General features: G+C 40.9%; 1 protein-coding gene across 3 annotated transcripts; it reads left to right on the forward strand.

Annotated features, from left to right (window-relative positions):
• The first annotated feature begins 420 nt into the window (after positions 1–420).
• LOC117299952 (POU domain, class 6, transcription factor 1-like) lies at positions 421–17,265 on the forward strand. 3 transcript variants are annotated; one of them, XM_033783568.1, is made up of 10 exons: positions 421–490; positions 900–1,080; positions 4,416–4,584; positions 5,157–5,269; positions 6,475–6,739; positions 7,556–7,768; positions 9,216–9,698; positions 13,441–13,612; positions 15,518–15,643; positions 16,064–17,265. In XM_033783568.1, exons 2-10 carry the CDS (start codon positions 958–960, stop codon positions 16,347–16,349), a joined length of 1,950 nt encoding a protein of 649 aa, XP_033639459.1. In that variant the 5' UTR covers positions 421–490; positions 900–957; the 3' UTR covers positions 16,350–17,265. The 3 variants fall into 3 exon arrangements, with proteins under 3 accessions (XP_033639459.1, XP_033639462.1, XP_033639460.1); XM_033783571.1 differs by having other exon boundaries at positions 422–490; positions 9,216–9,692; XM_033783569.1 differs by having other exon boundaries at positions 423–490; positions 9,216–9,692; positions 13,438–13,612.
• Positions 17,266–17,615: the final 350 nt, after the last annotated feature.

The following is a 17,615-nucleotide window of genomic DNA, read 5'->3' on the forward strand; positions in this document are numbered from 1 at the left end:
AACCAAACGGTACGGTTTGAGAGTTAGTAATCCGAACCAGCGCTGAATAATCAATAGTAGAGATTGCCCTGGGCTGGGTTACAGACTTTTTTTCCCCTCCCATCTTCCTTTCCTCTTCTTGTTTTGTGTGCGGATATTTTATTGTTTTGTGGTTGGAGGGGGAAGGAAATGGCCTGAAATTGCAGTATTGGCTGTCTTGGGTTCTATGACGGGGACAGTGTACTTGTCTTGTTTGGTGGCAATGTGCCGGGGGAGTTGTGGGGATACAGTGTATGTTGTTTCAGAGGATGGGAAATTCAAGGGGATTTGGGGAAGACAAATGCTTTCCATACAGTGATGCATTCTATGTATTACTAATGATTACTCTGGTATACAAAAGACCATGCAAAATTTTATAAAACTGTTCAGCAGCACAATATTTCTTAGCATATTTAGTAAAGATCTGGTGGGGCACCAGTCACAAGAAGTTGGCTTGGGCGAATATTGCCTGGTACGCTGATTCTGCTAAGCAAGATATTTCTGTGTTTAGCATGTTTTATGCTTACTTTAATGAAATTAGGCCCATGATGCCACCTTTTGTTCAGACAGAGTGACATTAATTACATTCCAGGGCATTTCCTGGCAGGCAAGATATCACAGGTTATAGGAGAAATTTACATTAGGATCAGATACATATTAATATCTCAAAATCTTGTATAAAACCGTTGTTTGTTTACAAATATGTGTAAAAAAAAGACAAAAAGGGAGTGTTCTTTGACAGGGATAACAATCTGTAGCTAAATTAACTCTTTGCAAAGTTTGAATATTCAACATTTACTAAATGAACAGGCATGGGACATAGACCCTCTGTTTCTCGCATAATTTATGCAAATTTGTTATTCTCATCCAATCGTCTACAGGAGTGGTTACCAAGGGAGGAGTTTCAGAGCGCGGTGACCAATCACAGTGCTGGACCCCATGATCATGGATGGAGATTCAGCCAACCAGCACATTGTTGGCAATGGCAAAATGGAGCCGTCTGTTACGATAACTGCCTCTCCGACCTCTGTGAGTGTGGCCAATGTCATTACTGGCTCACAGGTTAGTAGCAAAGTCAGATTACAATTTCATAGGAGTATGTTTGTTTAATGGCACAGCTTCACTGGCTATTATTCAACTCACTGGGGTAATTGTTTTGAACATATAGATCTTTTGAAACTTATCCTTAATTTCAAGTTTTTGAGACACCTCTTTTAAAGACAGTGGACACTATTGGTAATTGTCAAAGACCAGTCTTCTCACTTCTTATATGCATAAAATAACAAACCTGCGAAAACTTGAGCTCAATCGGTCATCGAAGTTGCGAGATAATAATGAAAGAAAAAACACCCATGTCACACGAAATTGTGTGCGTTCTGCTGCTTGATTTCGAGACCTCAAATTCTAAACTTGAGGTATCGAAACCAAATTCATGGAAAATTACTTCTTTCTCAAAAACTACGTCACTTCAGAGACAGCCGTTTCTCTCAATGTTTTATACTATCAACAGCTCCCCATTACTCGTTACCAAGTAAGGTTTTATGCTAATAATTATTTTGAGTAATTACCAATAGTGTCCACTGCCTTTAAAGGGACTTCATTTGGCAATCAATCATTAAATGAATGCGCCTTATTTTTGACCGCGCGAGGGCGCTATAAATAGTACTTTTATCACTTCCGGGGGGTATACGCGATTCGCCCTGCACAGATTAATAGGCGTTCTGTCACTAGTGTTGCGCCGTAGTTTCAATTTGTTTTAGAGGTGGATTATAACGGCTCCTTTAAAAGTCTTATTGTCCGTGATGGATTAGATGTCTGTGGTGGTAATGTGTTCCAATCTTTAATAACTGTTTTGGGTATGAATGAATATACCCCCGGAAGTGATTGAGAGCGCCCTCACGCGGTCAAAAATATGGCCCATTGCAATAAACATTTACTTGGTTAGAAGTACAGCAGTTTTCAATAAATATAGAGCACTTGGTGAATCTGTTCATTTCCAAGTAATGTGTTTATGGAAAATGTATTGGTTTTTATCCCAACAAATTGGAATACTATGAGTAACGTTACCGTCAGAGACGTTCCTCAGATTGTGTATTCCTATTACGTATTATTCTTCCTTTCGAAAACACTACCACCTTTTGCAATGAAAATTGCACAAGTCAGTTTTATTCATAGAGTTATATATAAGAACTAGAGGCCGCAGTGGCCTATATACGCGCCCCGGCATGCGCGCAGGCGGCCATTTTCTAAGTTGACAAAACAGCCATCTCACAGCGTGTGTTTGTGCGGCCACTTTGTAAGTTGAACAAACAGCATTGCGTGAGCGTTCAATAAAAAAAACCTCAAACGGTATTTCATATTCAACATGCGTACAGAATGGCGCACTTGTCATCTTGCGGTTCCGTCGCGTTTTTGCAAGCAGCATCACCAGTGCGCCCTCTTGTTCTTATATATAACTCTATGGTTTTATTGTATAGATCTACATTTACATGTATGTAGAATTTTTAAAGCCAATCGAACGGTTCCAAAACCAAAGGTATCTGTTCCCTATAAAGATATTTCCTGAAAGTATAATCACTAAAAATTACATTTTGAGCAAAAGGTATACAATTGAATTTTTAAGTATTATTTTGTAGAAATATCCGGGTACAATTTTGATCACTTTGAAGGAATTCCTTATATCATGCAGGGATCACCAGTACAAACATGTGATACCCCCATGCAAAAATCAGGCGCATCATGGAAAAAAAGTAAAACAGCGTTAAAAGTGAAGAGGTTGGAAATGTCAGCGGTGATGTCAGAGTGATGTGACGTCATGAACATTGTCTAGCAATACCCGCCTTTATAGGCCCTTGAATTTGGTACTATTTGAATGAGCTCTTGATCTTGTCTATTTGAGGAGCAAATAATAAGTACAGTAAAAGCGAGGAGGTTGGAAATGCCAACCATGAAATTAAAGTGATGGGATGTCTTAAACATTCTATACGTTTTTAAAAATAAAATCATTGCGGCACCCACTTCTAAAATATAGGATTCAAACTGCCTCTAGTTACCGGGCAATCTTGGTCTACAGTAGTTGATCAGACATTGGCAAAGGTTGTGGGTTTGAATCTCATTCAAGTATGCCTGTGAATTTTCCCGCTTAACTTGGGGAAGTACTGAGGTCAGTATCTAATGCTTACACACATCGGTGTAAGGGTAAAACCAAATAGTATTCTGTATGTTAAACAGCCAATAAAGGATGATCTTAATATTTCAACTATTACCTTTTTATGGCCAAATAGACATCGTAGATACCGGTTAATAACCATTTTACTCTCAAAATTTGCATGTAGTAATAAATAACTCGAGTCAAAAATTCACCCGGCCGCGCGGCTTTTTCAGCCTAGAGTCAAAAACGGCTTATCTATTGTAATGACCCCTTGACGCCAGTGAGGATTTTCCTTTAATTGGGTTTGAACACAGATCTCCAGCTTTGGCAAACTGAGGGCGCTATTTTCCACATCAAATAGCCGCCACTGACGTCACGATTCCTTTGTCGCGCGAGTTTGTTTGACCCCGCGTTTTTCAGAAATTTGGCTTGGAGCGTTTTGGAAAAAAAGTATGTTTTAACGTGAAATTAGAGACTCGTTAAATTTTGTTTATGTTTTCTATGAACTGCAGCTATTAGGGTGTAAAGAAATACTATCCTTTATAGGTCCTTGAATTAGATGTTATTAGAAAGAGATCTTATCCTTGTCTATTTGATGAGCAGATAGAGTCAGTCTGGAGTTTTGGCATGAAGTGTCACACATACGCATACGTGGTGCAAGTACCAGCTAAAATTATCAACAAACACTGTTTCAGATCGAAATTCTGCAAACAATATTTTCTTCTAGGAACCAATCCTTCCATTAAGTATGTACAGTAGCGCACCGAGATAAATCAATCGTAAGAACGATCACTGCCCTTACAGGCACCCATTTACGGGTTGAAGAGCTAAGATAATTAAAATTAAGTGTCTTGCTCAAGTATATAAGTGTCATGACTGGGGTTCGAACCCAAACCCCAGAAGCCTTTTTGAGGTATGGCGGACACAATGCTACAACACTGTAAAGTTGTGGTAAATTTGTGCTTATTGACCATAGAAATAGACTGTATGTTATTCAGTGAAGTGCGCATTTTAGGCGACTCAGTGTTTACACGTAAACCTAATGAACACCAACATGGTGAGCATGGCATCAGTCGCGGCGTGTGACGCGGGCGTGTGACGCGGGCGGATCACGTCCGCCATACCTCAAAAAGGCTTATTGACTTACCCACCAGATCTCGAGTTCAATGCATTAGACCACTAGGCTATTGTTTAATTTTAACAATATTTTAAGATTTATTATTATTATAATTTTTTTTTTATATAGGATCCAATGGTATCCGGACAAATGACGTTAAAAGCTGCGTCTAACGTGAAACCACAGAGCGCGTCCGATCAGCTCCTGCTTGCGATGCACAGCGCCACCGGTGGGCAAGCTGTGCGGAGTGGCATGGTGATCAGCCCGACCAAACAGGCATTCCCATCCGGACTTAAGGGTTAGTAATTGCATTGGTTTGTTTCAAAGTTTCTCTTAAAAAGTCATAACATATCAGAGTTCTGTTTCAGGTTCTTTTTCTTTATTTTTTGGGGTGGGGGGGGGGAAGGGGTGGTGGGTAATAACCCTTGGCCCAATTTTCTTTGAGATGCTTAAACACAAAAGTTAACTAAGCATTTAACAAAATGTGCTTACCGGAAAAAGAATAACCTACCAGCCGAAATGCCATGTCATATGCACAATTTGTAACTGGTACCCTGTTCATTTTTGCTAAGCAAAAATTTGTTAAGCATCAGGTTCCTCTAAAAAGTAGCTCCATGAAATTGGACCTGGTAGTTTTTTTGATACAATAGTCATGCACATTTAAACACTGGTTTCTTTTACCTCAACTTTTGTACATTAAACCACAGCTCATGATTGATAAAAAGTTTTCCTGGACAAGGGCCCAATTTCATAAAGCTGTTATTAGCAGAAATTACTGCAAGTTTTTGTGCTTACAGGCTTTATGAAATCCGGCCCAGAAGTATATTTTACATTATCTTGATTGTGTCCTAATTTTCTTTCAAATTAAAGGTCTTGGGACGACCATCCCTGCATCGTTGGGCAACTCAGCAGCGACTCAACAACTCTTACTATCACCGCCCATACAGGCGTTGCAATCACAACAACCCGTCTTGACCAATCAGGTAAGCAAAATTAATGGCTCAAAGACCCCCTCTTATATAGGTCACCATCACAGAGTTTAAACAGCCAATAAAGGATGATCTCAATATTTCAACTATTACCTTTTTATGGCCAAATAGACATCGTAGATACCGGTTAATAACCATTTTACTCTCTAGTAATAAATAACTCGAGTCAAAAATGCACCTGGCCGCGCAGGTTTTTCAGCCGAGAGTCAAAAACGGCTTATCTGTTATAATGAACCCTTGACACCAGTGTAATTTCCCCCTAATTGGGTTTGAACACAGTTCTCCAGCTTTGGCAAACTGAGGGCGCTATTTTCCACATCAAATAGCCGCCAATGACGTCACGATTCCTTTGTCGCGCTGGTTTGTTTGACCCCGCGTTTTTCAGAAAAACCCATTTTTAGCATGTTTTAACGTGAGGTAAGAGACTCGTTATATTTTTTTAAATGTTTCCTGGATGGACTGCAGCTGTTAGAAACTGTAATATCTATATATTTGAGATCATCCTTTATTGGCTGTTTTAAGCAATGGAAATGCCTTTGTGTCTACATAGCACTCACATCCATCAGCCAGTAGTACATGTAGGTCTTACTTTGACCTCATGAGGGCGCTGTTTGAGCTTGTGGTGTTTTATGCAAGTTGTCTATTTGCCATCATGTCCGTACGTCAATCATTCCTTGCGCCATTGTTGTTCGATTTTTTTCTTAAATGGTCAACATTTTGTTTACCTTTGAAAATCTTGGTTTCCTAAGAGACATATACAGAGAACTGTTGTTGCAGCAGAAACCCAAACCTTCAAATAAGAAAGCTAGTGGTCTAGTGGTTAGACTGCAGGACTTGCAATCACAAGGTTGTGGGTTTGAATCCTACCAAGCTAACTGCTGATTTCACAATCACTAGAATAAGTATTGTCATCTAGTTATTGAATTTTTTTTTTCTTGATTTGTGCAATCCATAATCATATATGCTAAACCTGTGTTTGTATGAGAGAGATTGGCTGTTACCAGCTTGGTGTTTATATCCCCTTAAAAAGCCATCATGCGATGAATGACGTGTATTTTAAATATGCATACACCATTAATCTGGGTTACATTTAAAAAGTTAAAATTATTTTGATATTTTTCTTCCAAGTTCTAAGTTGGTTCTGCAAATAGTAAAAAGACAAAACTGTACATATTTGTTTTATTTGTCGTTTTCCCTAGCTTTCCGGAGCCCAACAGATCTTTACTATCCCGTCCAACAACGCAACGGGACAACAACAGGTCTTAACGCTGCCGATCACCAACGCGGCGGGCCAGCAACAAATCCTAACAATCCCTGTCAGTCTCGCGCAGAGCTCCGGCGGTATCCAGTTCCTCATCCCAACGACGGGCGGTCAACTCCTGGCGGCCAACATCGGTGGGGTCATGCCCACGATGGCAAACTCCACCGGGGCCAATTCCACTGGCTGTACATCGGCACTTTCGGGTGAGAGAGAAATAAATGGCTCTGGTTTTAAAGCAGGCCTAGAATTACACGCAGGCCATGGCCTCCTTTGACCTTGGTCTTGGCCTTGGTGCCCCTTCAAAAGTTGACTTTAAGATTTTCCAATGGAAGTGCCCTTTGCAAAATGAGAATGGCCTTCCCCTTTTAAAGGCAGTGAACACTATTGGTAAATGTCAAAGACTAGCCTTCACAGTTGGTATATATCTCAACATGCATAAAATAACAAACCTGTGAAAATTTGAGCTCAATCGGTCATCGAAGTTGCGAGATAATAATGAAAGAAAAATTACCCTTGTCACACGAAGTTGTGTGCGTTTAGATGGTTGATTTCAAGACCTCAAGTTCTAAATCTGAGGTCTCGAAATCAAATTCGTGGAAAATTACTTCTTTCTCGAAAACTATGGCACTTCAGAGGGAGCCGTTTCTCACAATGTTTTATACCATCAACCTCTCCTCATTACTCGTTACCAAGTAAGGTTTTATACCAATAATTATTTTGAGTAATTACCAATAGTGTCCACTGCCTTTAACAATTTTGTTGTATATTCGTTATGTCATTTTGGTTGGTAAGCAGTTTGCAAGAGTGAAACCTGTTTCTTTACTATAGAGTTTATACCTGAACCATTACTCCAGATGAATACTGTTTGAAGTACTGTCAAAGGTGAGGAAAAAAACATATGCAAACCAAAGTCACTGCTGCTTATTTCAGTTGCAGCAATTGAAATAAGCCTAGTAAAACCATTGGGTTAATACATTTTTTGCTCAAATCTGATCTTTTTTTTCAAAATTTCCCAACAGGTCTAACTACTTCAGTATCAGCACTGAACAAGCAGTACACAACAAGTTCACCATCGTCAACAGCAGCGACTACGCCCCTCCCGTCCATGTCCGTTCTGGCAAGCCAGACGGGGCTGGGCCAGTTACCGTTGCCCCAGATGTTAATGAACGCAACGGGGCAGGTCTTATCGGTTACGCCTCCTAGCGGCGGCTACACATCAACTTCCACTCAAGGTGAGGTGTGAGAAGTGGCATGTAATAGCCAAGCATGTTTGGTTTGAATCCAGGAGCCTTTCTCAAACTTAGGCTTGGGCTTCGGCTCTGGTTCCAGCAGTCGATTTTACAATACACTAGGATTAATCCTATCTCGAGTTAGCACGAGTAAACTTAGGATGGATTCAATGTGTCCTAACGTCTTCGGATACGGAACGTAACTCATCCTAAGTCCTAAAGATTAATCCTAAGTTAGGAAGAGTTTGGTGAAATCGATGGCTGGCTCCTTATGCTGATGTTCGAACCACCGCAGGCAAAACACCTGCTGCTGTATGTATAGGCCTGAAGCCTGGTTCATATTCCCTGCTTTTCTACTGCCTACGCAACGCGCAAAGTCCAAGCCGGAGATGGAGCCCAAGCCGGAGATGGAGCCCAAGCCGAGGTTTGAGACTAGTGTCCTTGAGCAAAACAGGTGACCATAAATTGCTTCCCTCAACCATGAACCCATTGCTCCTCAGGTGACCACAATCCTCCAATATCCACCTCTCATGTCGCTTTAAAAAACATTGTTTGATGGGTCTTTTGTTTTATTTTTCTCATTCAATTGAGATAAGAATTTCATAGGTTTATTATTTCATGTACATCAAGGGTCACCAGGGTTCTGCACACGGTGCTAGGTGCTGGAAAACCTGCCCGGCACACAGGATTCCCGAACCACCCCTGGAAGAATTTCCTCTGTTTCTGACCACCGCACATTTTCAAATCTTTTAAATTACACTTGCAATTCCTTTCAAATGTTTTCAACAAAATGTAAAATTAGGATATTTACCAGTAAAAATGGTATCCGAAGCCATTCATTTTGAGCTGAGTCTTCTTTGATTTGAGTCTTCTTATATGATGTACCATAAACCGTTTCATCTCAAAATAATCCTGGGCAGAACCCTGGATCACATTAAGTGCAGATTCTAGTATACACATATTGACTGGCAATGAGGTAACTAGTATACGTCTATTCCCCCGAGGGACTTTAAGTAACCAGAAGAGCGACCTATTTCCCGAGGCCGAAGTCACTCACAGGCCCGAGGGGGAATAGACGTACACTAGTTACCGAATTATGCCAGTCAATATGTGTTTTATAATACAGCTCGGTCTTAAATGTCAAATTAGAACAGAAATCTGGAAAAGAAAGGAAGTTTTGTAGTTGTTGTTCATGGTTCAAGTCAAGAGAGGGCGCTGTAACCGGGCACTATTTTCAAAGACTAGTGCCCGCTCAGGTACTAGTTCCCGCAAAACACGCGCCTGATCACTAGACTATTGTTAGTTCATCCCACGTGACAGTTTTTCAGCCAACCAGAATACAGAACAAGCAAGAGGTGTGTTATAATATTTGATAATGATCAATGTTGTAAAGGTGTTTGATGTATTAGTTGTGGAGATAATAACTCGTGAAGTTACGTTATTTTGTTAGGTCTCAATTCCTCAGCCAGAGCCCTAGCTGCAGCCGGCCTGGCAACGATGGTCAGTACCCCACCCCAACCCCAAGTAGGTCATCTCGGTCAAACCACCACCTCACAAGCCCTGACCACCACACAACGGGTACCCACTGCAGCCACAATGACCACCACGGGGGATCACGTAGCCGTGGCCGGACTGACCACTCAGCAGATTGCGGCCCACGGCCTCACCGGCCAGCTCACATCCACCGGCCAACTCATCACCAGCCACGGTATTCCTAAACAACTCATCACAACGCAAAGTCCTGTCATTGCCAGTCAGGCAGTCAACCAAACGGGCGTGGCACAGCTCATCGGCGGCCAGGTCGTCACTCAAGCTGTCGTCGGGGGAACGTTGGTCACCACTCAAGCTAACAATCAGGTGACGGCACAGGTTAAGGAGGAAGGATCACCCACAAATAACACAGCGACGGTGGCGGGTAGCTCATCAGGTAAAGGTACTGTGAGGCAATCTTCCTATTTGCTGTTTTGGAGGAACAAGAAGTGGTCCATGGGCAATGTTGGCAAACACAAGCAAAATTACTCGTACCTCGGAGCTCATCTAGGCATATTAAAAATCCCTTCAAGACGTTCCTGAGCTCTGACTAATTAAAACTTTCTTGTAGCTCAAATACCCCCAAAAACCTGTCTGGTATCTGAGGCAAAGAAAGAATAAAATAAAAGAAGTTCAAAACTTGTTTTGCCTCTTGGAAATGTAGAATTTGTGTTTGCTTTTCTCAAAACTCATTTGAGAATCGCAAACACTGCAAAACTTGTCTGGTGTCTGAGCAAATGGCTCATACCTCAAAGCTCCTCTGGTTTCTAAGAAACACAAACCACTCAAAAACATTCTGGGTTCATTGAAACATTGGAAGTTATTATGTTTTCCCCCTCAAACCTTGTTTCTTGAAACTCGAAACCCATTAAAAAATCTCAACTACCACAAAAAGTTGGTTGGACGAATTCTTTGCCTCGCCATGGACCACTGGAACTGCTGCTGCACCAAGGCATGTTGTGTGCATGCAGGCATCATCCAAAACAATCATGCATGGAAGTTTAGCCTGCAGCTAATCACACTATTAACTCATTAACTTTAAAATTAGGGAACCCTCAAATGAGGGAACTGTCAAATGAGGGAGTTGTCAAATAAGGGAACCCTCAAATGAGGGAATTGTCAAATTAGGGAATTGTCAAATAAGGGAACAGTCAAATAAGGTACCGTCAAATAAGGGACTGATAAATAAGGGATTCCTCAAATGAGGGAATAGTCAATTTCATAGAGCTGCTTAAGCAGACAATATTGCTTTAAAACATTTCTCTGCTAAGCATACTTCAGCAGAATGCCAGTCACAATTATTACATGGTATTTTTGGCTGGTAGCCTTATTCTGGTAAGCATATTGTGCTGAGCTAATAAGATGAAAGAAATGCAAAAACATATTAAAATAGAGATTTCAACACTGCAAATCACATAAAATGAACAGTTAGAAAAATGCAAAAAAATAGCTAATATGAAGAGTTACAAACTGCAAAATAGATTAAATTAATAGTTTAAAATCGCAAATAATGAACAACATAAGGAGTTCAAAACCACAAATAATCAATAAAATTAAGAATTAAAAACTGCAAATAAAAGATACAATAAAGAGTTAAAAACCTCAAGTGATTGATAAAATTTAGAAATCAAAACCCTCAAAAGATAACCAAATAAAAGATATTTGAAGAGTTCCAAACCGCAAATGATATTAGAATGAAGAATTCAAAACCGCAAAAAGATAAGTTCAAAACGGCAAATGAAAGTAAACTAGATGCTGAAAATCTATTCTAACTCTACGAGAATGCCCCCTCGCAGAAACCTCCTCCGATGTATACTCGCACGTTTATTTCTGGGATGACAAATTCCAGCTGTCTATCTGAATTCAGACTTTTTTTAATCAGATAAAGAGAAATCCTGCTGAGGAGACTGTTCCCGAAAGCTCCTTGAAATCTAAAACTGACGATGACTAGAGCAAGCTAGTCGAAACATTGAGACCAATTTAGAACTGACTCCGCGGCAGTACAGTTAATTACGATCCTATAAGCTAAAGTAGTAGTCCAGTCTAATTTCTATACCATCCGCCCTGGTAATAGTTAAAAAGCAGGACAGTTCTTTTCAGAACTGAGAAGTCTCCCGAACCTCCGTTTATCTACTCTGCGGCAGTAGAATAAAGCAAGACAGTTCCCTAAGAACAACTCTACCTGGCAAGTAGATACACACATGGTGTTACCGCAAACCAAATATACATTGATACCTCACCATGCAATGCCTCAAATCCTATAAAACTGAAGAGGTTATCAAAAGGTGGGAATGCCGTCTTTCCAACATACCTTCTAAAATTTTGATCCCAGTTCGAGCCCCCACAATATCCTAGACTTAAAAGACTACAAAGCCTTCAAGGCAGCGATCAAAGCACACTTTAGACATTTTCACTAGGTCATTGGTCAGGTCATAAAACTCTGCTGTTATCGGAGTATAATATCCAGATCCAGATCCAGCCAGATCCAGACCTCTTTGTCAGCAATGACTCTCGCATCTAGATCTAGAAGTGTGGCCGCAGTTATCATTGGTTCAGATAACTGGGCTGGTTGAATTTTTTTGTTAAATTAGATTGTGAGTGCGTTACATTTTGAAACTTTGCAGATTCTTTCACAAATGAAAAGTGGATGAAATAAGACTAGAAACATCAACGCTGGAAAAAGCTGAAGGTAGTTTAGGTTTGTTGGACAGAAACAACACAACAAAGTTTGAGTTGCACTAACTTAACAAGAACTCTGTCCAGTTGACAGTGGTGTTATTTTGCTTTTAAAGTTTGAGAGACTAACTTAAATTAACCAACTTGAAAACGTTGCAGTGTTAAAGATGAACTGACAAGTTTCGTTATTAAAAGTAACAGTTTGGCCGGGCTATTTGGCTGCGCTATTTGAGTTGGCAGAGTGACTCACGTTACATTCACCGAAGTTATCAGAAGTTTCACTTATTTGTACATCACTGATAGATCATTATTTCAAGTCACAATTCATCCAAAAAACCATGTTTTGTATTTGTGGTCAATGTAACGCGAGTCACGGTGGAATAGCCCTACGAGTTAACCACTAGTTGCATTTTACCTGTCACATTTGCTTATTGGTTGCCATGCTAGCCATCTTTGCCGATAATATTTTAACATGTTCAGATCATGACTGATATCGTCACGCAACTAGTAACTTTTTCCTCTTGTTGAATAAATGATCAATCTGGTTTGCATTTAACAAATCCATTTACTAAACGTACTAAAACTCCATTAAACTCAAATTCACATGTTAACCCATAAAAATCATTTGTTCATCAGTCACAACACTGTTTCAACCCCTTACTTAATTTTGGTAAAAAAAAAATATATATATATTTTGTTACCAGACATGATTCCCAGGACAATGGGAGACTTTCAAAACGCTGACGGCAGCAGACATAACGGTCCTTTTTGCAGCTCAAAGCAGGTCTGAGCACGATGAGCTCTACAGGGCCTAATTTCATAGAGCTGCTAAGCACAAAAATTTGCTTAGCATGAAATTTCTTCCTTGATAAAAACAGGATTACTAACCAAATTTCCCTGTAATTTTCATGATAAGCAAACAACAGCTGCATACCAGTAACAAGCACTATGCAACAAATGGAAATTTGGCTGGTAACCCTGTTTTTACCAAGGAAGAAATTTCATGCTAAGCAAATTTTTGTGCTTAGCAGCTTTATGAAATTGGGCCCTGGTAAGAACTGTGAATAAAGGACCGTCCAAAAGTGTCCTATTGTTACTGGTATGTCAAGATAGTTCTGCACACAGTTGCGCCACCCTACATTTTACAGTTGGATGATTTCAAAGGGTTGGTCAGCTCACTGGGAAAATGTTGCTAGGAGAAGAAGGGTTGTAAATGCTTGAAGGGCATGCAACAAGAATGTTTTCATGCGACTGAAACATTTGCGAGAAAGACTCTGCTAGGGTCAAAATGCCAAGCCATTAACTAACCTTTGCATCTGAAACATTTTCATTAACTTTCTTGATCGTTAGGAATCATGTTTATATCTAGTAAGAGTCGGGGTTGGGTGGTCTAACAAGAATTTTGTCATGCAACCGTACTCATGTTCACCCCTCCCCTCCTAAAACACCCCCCTTCACTCCTTCAGCAGTTAGCAGTCTGGGCAACACGACGGAGGTGGACGGCATCAACCTAGAGGAGATCAAGGAGTTTGCCAAAGCCTTCAAGATCCGGAGGTTATCTCTAGGGCTGACCCAGACGCAGGTCGGGCAGGCTCTCAGTGCGACGGAGGGACCGGCGTACAGCCAGTCAGCAATTTGCAGGTGGGTTAAGATTATAAAAGGGTTGCAGATGTAAAGGGTGTAAGTTCTTGTTATGTGTTTTCACCTTCACTATTAAAGATGCTTGAGGTTCACCTATAGACCAATTGCATATGACGTCACACATGCCTCCAAATTGCATGGTTTTCCTTTTACCTCGTTGGCCATTTATGTGAGTCAAGTTTGTGACCATGTCAGTTAGCAAAGTATAGGTTTTCTCGGTCAAATTCGGCAAATGAGCAGTCAATTTCATTTTCATGCGTTCGAATTAAAACTTTTTGGCCTCTCCAGTTAGTGTGTTTCAAATTCAGAATTCGGCCGTTCAATTTCGTTTTGAGTCGAGTCAAATTCCCTTGGCACTCTGTTCAATTTAGTGTATCGTCATTCTTTTTCGTGACACACACGCCTCAAGAAGCGTCTGTGAATTTGAATGCTGTTTTGATGAATTGTTTTATTGAATGATTATTTTGTGAAATCGAATAACGTAAAAGTGCATTTGACTAGTCTTAAAATGAAATAGAATGACCCTTTTCAGATAGCATTCAATTTCGTGCCAAATAGAATAAGCTGGTGGTTAAATTGGCTGCTCATTTTCCGAAATTGACCGAGAAAACTAGTGTGTGAATCATTCTATTCTATTGTTAAAACATCTTTCCAATCATATGCATTTTATAACAAACTGTTACAAACGCTTTTTATAGACCAACTCGTCCGATCCAAGGCGACATGTTCCTTTAAGACAAGCTACACATCCAAAAGTGTCCGCTTTTATTTGTCATTGCCCACTGACATGCCTAGTGTATGAGGGGGATCTCTATATTTCTACCCCTAATCCCTCCAAATCCTTTTCAACCTACTTCCGTGTGTTGTGTAATGTATGTAAAATTATTCATTTCACTCAAAAGAAGAAGGGTTTGCCCCGGTGTTCCGTGGTCTGATCGGCAGCATATTGCTACAGCACCTTGTAAACCATTACATGGTGCTATTAAAAGGAATACGTCTCGTACATAAATTGGTAGCTCCACCTACCTTGCAGGACACAATACTGGAGCTTTGATAAGTACCGAGGGGTCGCACTAAAGACCGACAACTCACGACAACTCACGACAACAATTTTTAAATGCACTTTAACAGAACATTTCAACATAAGTCAACCATTAAATATATGCACAAGAGTCGTATGCACCCAAATCATTTTCAAACTGTTGAAAAAATTGTGTTTTTAATTGTAAAAAAAGGTGTTTTCTACCTGAATTTAGTAACGAACGGTAATATCCGCCATGTTGTCTTTCAACGCACTTGGACGATTCTATTATACCGCAGGGGTGATACAATATGCAAGATGATTATTTACCATTTTTGTATGTATCTCATGGAGTTTAAAACAATATTATATTTAAGTTTTCTCTTTTAACTTCGAATTCCAGAGTGGCGGCTTAGTTACTAACAAGAAAGAAAAAATCAGCAGCTAAAACCACAACGAAAAAATAAAACTCAGTCCTCAGAAATTACCTCGCCCCCTGCGGTGTAATAGAATCATCCAAATACGTCGAAAGACGAGTGTTATTATTGTTATTAATTTTGGTTTTTACCCATACACCGGTGTGTGTTAGCACTGTATACTCGGTACTTCCCCGAGTCCTGTGAAAAAATATCACAGGCATGTTACTCGGGTGGGATTCGAACCCACGACCCTTGCAATTCTAGAGCAGTGTCTTACCAACTAGACTACCGAGATTGCCCGGTAGCTAGAGGCAGTTCAAATCCTATGTTTTGGCAGCGGGTACCGCAACGATATAAGAGATGTTAAATCGGTGTATGGGTTAAAACCAAAAATTAATATTCTGTATCCCCGATGCAAATTTAACATCTGTTATTATTATTGTTATTCCTGTCTTGTTTGCCCAGGTTTGAAAAGTTGGACATCACACCGAAGAGCGCCCAGAAGATCAAGCCAGTCCTTGAGCGCTGGATGCAGGAGGCAGAGGAGAGACACAAAAACGGACTGAGTCAACTCTCTGATTACATCGGCAGGTTGGACACCTCATTCCTCTACTCCACCCAGTAGGCACCCCTCTACTCAACTCATTAACAAATTTTGTAGTTTCAGAAACCCCCTCCCTCCCCAAAACAAAAATCCAGTGAAGTCTAAAAAGCTAATGGAGCGCACCCAAGTGTATGGTAACAACATTCTTTATCCCTGATGCTTCATTTATTGCTTCACTTGAACCTTTAAGTTAGAAGCGTACTCAGAAAAAGTCAAACTTAGCTTGCGGTTGTATTCTCCCCAGGAATTTGAGAAGGTTTGAGGAATGGTCTAAGTATGCTTGATAAACAGGGATAATAATATTGTAAATCACCTTGATCTAGCCACTAGGATATGTGTGCTATATAAGAATTGAGAACTATTTTAAATCATTTGGTGACGTCCATTTTTGCTTTGGTACCCTTTAGCAGTGAGCCATCCAAGAAGCGTAAACGACGGACCTCCTTCACCCCGCAGGCCCTGGAGTACCTCGGCACCCAGTTTGACAAGAACACCCACCCTTCCGGCGCCGAGATGACCGCCATGTCTGCCGAGATCAACTACGAACGTGAGGTGATCCGGGTGTGGTTCTGCAACAAGAGGCAAGCCTTGAAGAACACCATCAAGAAGCTGAAAGCAGTTAACGACGCCAACAGCCCGGAGAACCCCCCCTCGAATGAACCCATCATCAAGACGGAAGTCACGTACACCTAAAAGGAAAGCCACTCGCTCCGCCCTCTTTAACAAGGCAGGGGAAGCATCTCCGAGAGTTGAGGTAGGACTTGAGTATTACATCTCTCTTGCAGGGTTTGAGGTACATGTACCTTAAGAGAGTGAGGTACTGTTGTAATTGATGACGTCGCATACCCCTGTTTAGAGGGGGACCCCTTATCTTCTCACTTCCATCTGCATCTGGAAGGGTGTGGGAAATCATCTGAATCATCCAATGGTACAACCGTATTTTATGACCCGAGCCGTAGCGTTGCTTTCTTCAACTTCCCTTCAGAGAGGCCTGATGGACAGGATACAGAGGTATGATTGTAATTTATTGTGTGGTATGCCTAGCGGAAACCTCACACCCCACCCAACATTACCCTCTAATGGGGCGTAGTGAGGTTTTAGGGGTACTATTGTAAATTCTGAAGTTAGGTAGACCTCTGTCTCTCACCCACCCCCATCTGGTTGGATTTGTTGAAAATATCTGAATCTACAGAGACTGTAATTTATTGAGTCGTGAGGATCCTGGTTTACCCACTGCCCACCGGAGCGGTGTGACGGGTACCGAACTACGAGCGCATTGTGAGGTAAATTTGCACCAAGGGTCTGGAAAGGTGAGGTGCTACCGAGACACCACTGTAAAATATGAAGTCATGTACAATACGCCAAATGTAAACCGCCCTCTCTTGTCCCTGCAATTATGAGAGGGTTGAAAAAATTTTTCCAGAGGACCTCAACGTTACCTTCTCGTTTTTCATTGAAATCCAGATTTGCTCCTCGATGAGTGAATAAATTAAACACCTTCTATAAAGGTATCACACTTGTAGGCCAAGTTCTCTAAGAGACCTGGGCCCAATTTCATAGAAGTGGTTAAGCAGAAAATATTGCTTAACATTTGTTTGATTAGCGGAAATTAGCAGGATACCAGTTACAATTTGTACATGTGACATGGCAGTTTGGCTGGTAACCTTATTCTGGTAAGCATAATTTTGTTGTGCTAAGCAACTTGTTATGCTTAAGCAGCTCTTTGAATTTGGGCCCAATTGTCGAGAGGTTGATAATGCTTGGTACCCAACACATACTTTTAAGCATGAGTAACCATTCAGCCGCTAGTCCACAAATTCCACGTGCGGATTCGGCCAGAGTTGTCTAAAATTACCATAGAGTTATATATAAGAACTAGAGGGCGCACTGGCCTATATACGCGCCCCGTATGCACGCAGGCGGCCATTTTCTAAGTTGAACAAACAGGCATTCCTTAGC

The sequence above is a fragment of the Asterias rubens genome, chromosome 15, assembly GCF_902459465.1.
Source record: "Asterias rubens chromosome 15, eAstRub1.3, whole genome shotgun sequence".
Lineage (NCBI taxonomy): Eukaryota > Metazoa > Echinodermata > Asteroidea > Forcipulatida > Asteriidae > Asterias > Asterias rubens.

What these genes read in the sequence shown, in the direction of transcription:
- LOC117299952 (XM_033783568.1), top strand. Translation starts at nt 958, where the DNA reads ATGATCATGGATGGAGATTCAGCCAACCAGCACATTGTTGGCAATGGC. An exon ending in ATGTCATTACTGGCTCACAG is followed by an intron (nt 1,081 to 4,415) that starts GTTAGTAGCAAA and finishes TTTTTTATATAG; the next exon opens with GATCCAATGGTATCCGGACA. An exon ending in ATTCCCATCCGGACTTAAGG is followed by an intron (nt 4,585 to 5,156) that starts GTTAGTAATTGC and finishes TTCAAATTAAAG; the next exon opens with GTCTTGGGACGACCATCCCT.